At 38.2% G+C, this 3,161-nt stretch overlaps 1 protein-coding gene across 1 annotated transcript; it reads right to left on the reverse strand.

The window, feature by feature from the left end:
* Window positions 1-544: 544 nt before the first annotated feature.
* On the reverse strand, window positions 545-1,492 carry Or2d2 (olfactory receptor family 2 subfamily D member 2). Its single transcript, XM_075974784.1, has one exon. It carries the CDS (start codon window positions 1,490-1,492, stop codon window positions 545-547), a length of 948 nt encoding a protein of 315 aa, XP_075830899.1.
* Window positions 1,493-3,161: the final 1,669 nt, after the last annotated feature.

The following is a 3,161-nucleotide window of genomic DNA, read 5'->3' on the forward strand; positions in this document are numbered from 1 at the left end:
ACACAGCCACACCACACATGAATGCACACATAAGTAGTACCTAGAGCATGGTGAGATATTAAGCAATATTTTCAAATTTTTATTTGAAGATGTAAAGAAATTAAGAAACGACAAAAGAAAACCTAGATTAGGATCGGGGATAGACAACAGCATATGCCATAGTTTAAAGAGAGATTTTTGTATTAGGAGATTTCCTAATTCTTAGAAAAGACCTCTGGGTCATGATGTGAGGGTAATGCAGAGGGTTTGAGATTGCCACATACAAATCATAGAGCATCACTGCTGGAAAGGCACATTGTATATTCACACAAAAAATACAGAAGCTAAAAGGTCTTCATTGTCAAAGGATATATCAGGAGGAAGCATGTCTTCCCCCTTTTCCCTCTATGTGTTATTTCCTTCTCCCTCCACAAAGAAAGTATGGGATAAATGTTAAGGTGTGTGTCGATGGACAAGACCCAATAATGAACATTTTACCATAACTTACATTCATAAGGAAGACTATCTAGCATGTATTATACTTAGGAAGTCAAGAGGAGCTGAGTCAGTGGATGATTCTAAGCCTATTTGAGAAGTTCTTCGTGGCTACTTTCCACAGAGCTCCCTTGACATCTTTGTTCCTCAGGCTGTATATGAGGGGATTAAGCATAGGTGTCACCATTGCATAAAAAACAGACACCAGTTTCTCCTGCTCTTTGGAAGACTTTGGTGTCATGTAGGTGATAATTGCTGACCCATAAAAAAGGAAGACAACAATGAGGTGGGAACCACAGGTAGAAAATGCCTTGAGTCTTCCTGCAGCTGACTTCATCTTGACCACAGTCACTATGATGTGGCCATAGGACACCAGAATTAGTGAGACAGGTATGAGGAGAATCACAACCCCCATGAGGAAAATGGCCATCTCTGAAGTGTGAGTGTCTGTAGATGCCAGGATCAACAGTGCAGGGGCCTCACAAAAGAAATGAGCAATACTGTTGCTGCCTCGATAGGGGAGACTTAGTGTGAAAGTACTGTCCACCAGCGACACTAAAATGCCACTAGTCCATGATGCTATAGCCAGTTGGATACAAACCCTCCATGTCATGATGCTAGAGTAATGTAGAGGGTTGCAGATAGCCACATACCGGTCATAGGACATCACAGCCAAAAGGGCACATTGTGTACACCCAAAAATGAGAAAGAGCAGAAGCTGAGCCGCACAACGTCTGAATGAAATAACCTTTTTCTGTGAAAGGAGATGGATGAGAGCCTGAGGAACAATGTTGGTAGAAAAGCAGAGATCAGCCAGTGAAAGATTACACAGAAAAAAATACATGGGTGTGTGAAGCTGAGAGTCAATCCGAACAAGAAACATGAGAAGTAGATTTCCAAGCACAGTGACCAGATAGACACCCAGGAATAAGATGAATAGCAGCTTCTGAGTGTGGGGGTCATCAGAGAGTCCCAGAAGGAGAAATTCGGTCACCTGAGTTTGATTTGCCTGTCTCATAGTTCATCTCTTTTTTCAGCAAGAAGGCTCTCTGAATACAGATGTGTATAATATAAACATTATTTGCTTCAAAGTTTGGAGGACCTAGAGATAACCCCAATCGCTGGGAAACATTTCAAAAGTTCACTTTACTAGTTGTCCAGAAGATTATCGTGCTGCAGCACTTTGGACATTCCCGAGGTTTGTACGACAGTGTTTTGTGAGATGGAACATCTGTTGTTGGTATCATCTGGCAAGTGGTGAATAGGTGAGAAGAGTCATCTGGATGTCAGATTTCTAATAATGCAATGATGAATCAGATTGCATTAATCTGTAAAACTACAATGTGAGGTCCCAGTGTATTATCAATGAACTCCTTGAGGCGTATGCTCTTCTCATCACATTCCATCCACCTTATGATGGTTTGAATTTTTCAAAGATACTTTGGACATGTTGTCTCTTCCCTGAAAGGACAATCACAACGGTGTAAGGATTCAAAGAGCCAAAATATCTTATCAAACTCACTGATTTCTTAAGTAGAAAAAAAAAGGGGTAAACCCGATTAATAACTTTTGGCAATCCACAGCATCAGCTGTAGCTCTATCAGCATGTTACGAATGAAGTTCCAAGACAGTGGACACATCGTCACCATAACAGAACTTCCATTTAAGCCATCAGCTCAGCTGGTTTCCTGGTATGCACAAACAGTACTAACTCCCTTCATTGAGCCAGTCATCTTTCATTTCCTCCCGTTATCTATCATCTACCCCCTCCCAAAGACTATGAAATGTCCTTTGAAAATGATGTCAGAGCCGGGCAGAGGCAGGTGGATCTCTGTGAGTTCGAGGCCAGCCTGGTCTACAAGAGCTAGTTCCAAGACAGGAACCAAAAGCTGTGGAGAAACCTTGCCTCAAAAAAAAAAAAATCCAAAAAAAAAAAGAGAAAGAAAATGATGTCAGTCTCACCAGCTCCTTTAGAAGAAATCGAGTTTATTGTTCAGTTTGTGATCATGAATTGAGTAAATAAAGATACTTTTATTTATACTTGAGCAGAGTTTTTAGAAAGCATGCTAATATCCTTAGAGAGATTGAATAAATTTTTAATAATAATCAATTTCATAATGCTTTTTCAAAAATAAAGAAAATTTAAAGTATAAAGTTTAAGGTCTTGTGAAAGGGTTGAGTTATCTAATTCTTTATCTGGAAAATGTTTTCAAAATAGTGTTTTAAAATGCAAAAAAAAATAACTATATACAAATAATCACCAATGAAATCAGTCATATTAAAAATACAGTTATCAATATAGTTTTAGAAAACAGATACACACAACAACTTTGCCTTTATCAGCACAATAATGAATATGATATATCTTTATCAGCACATTGTTATTTATGATGGTGGGTCTGGAACAACTTTATTTCAAAATAATGATAGCTTTAAGTATTTAGAGACATGATCAACAAATACATGAAATATAAAATACTTTGGAGTTCTACTGCTGGAAAAGTCAGATATTTTAATGCTAGTTTAGCTTGGTTCCTGAATTTAGAAGATGTCAAAGTCTGTTAGAGAAAAGTAAAACAAAAATAGAAATTTCACACCCAGATCAAGGAACACATTTTAGTACAGACTGAGGACCGCTGAACGCATTAAAATATGAAAAAGACAAAAGCACATCTCACCTGATCTAC

The sequence above is a fragment of the Microtus pennsylvanicus genome, chromosome 5, assembly GCF_037038515.1.
Source record: "Microtus pennsylvanicus isolate mMicPen1 chromosome 5, mMicPen1.hap1, whole genome shotgun sequence".
Classification (NCBI taxonomy): Eukaryota; Metazoa; Chordata; class Mammalia; order Rodentia; family Cricetidae; genus Microtus; species Microtus pennsylvanicus.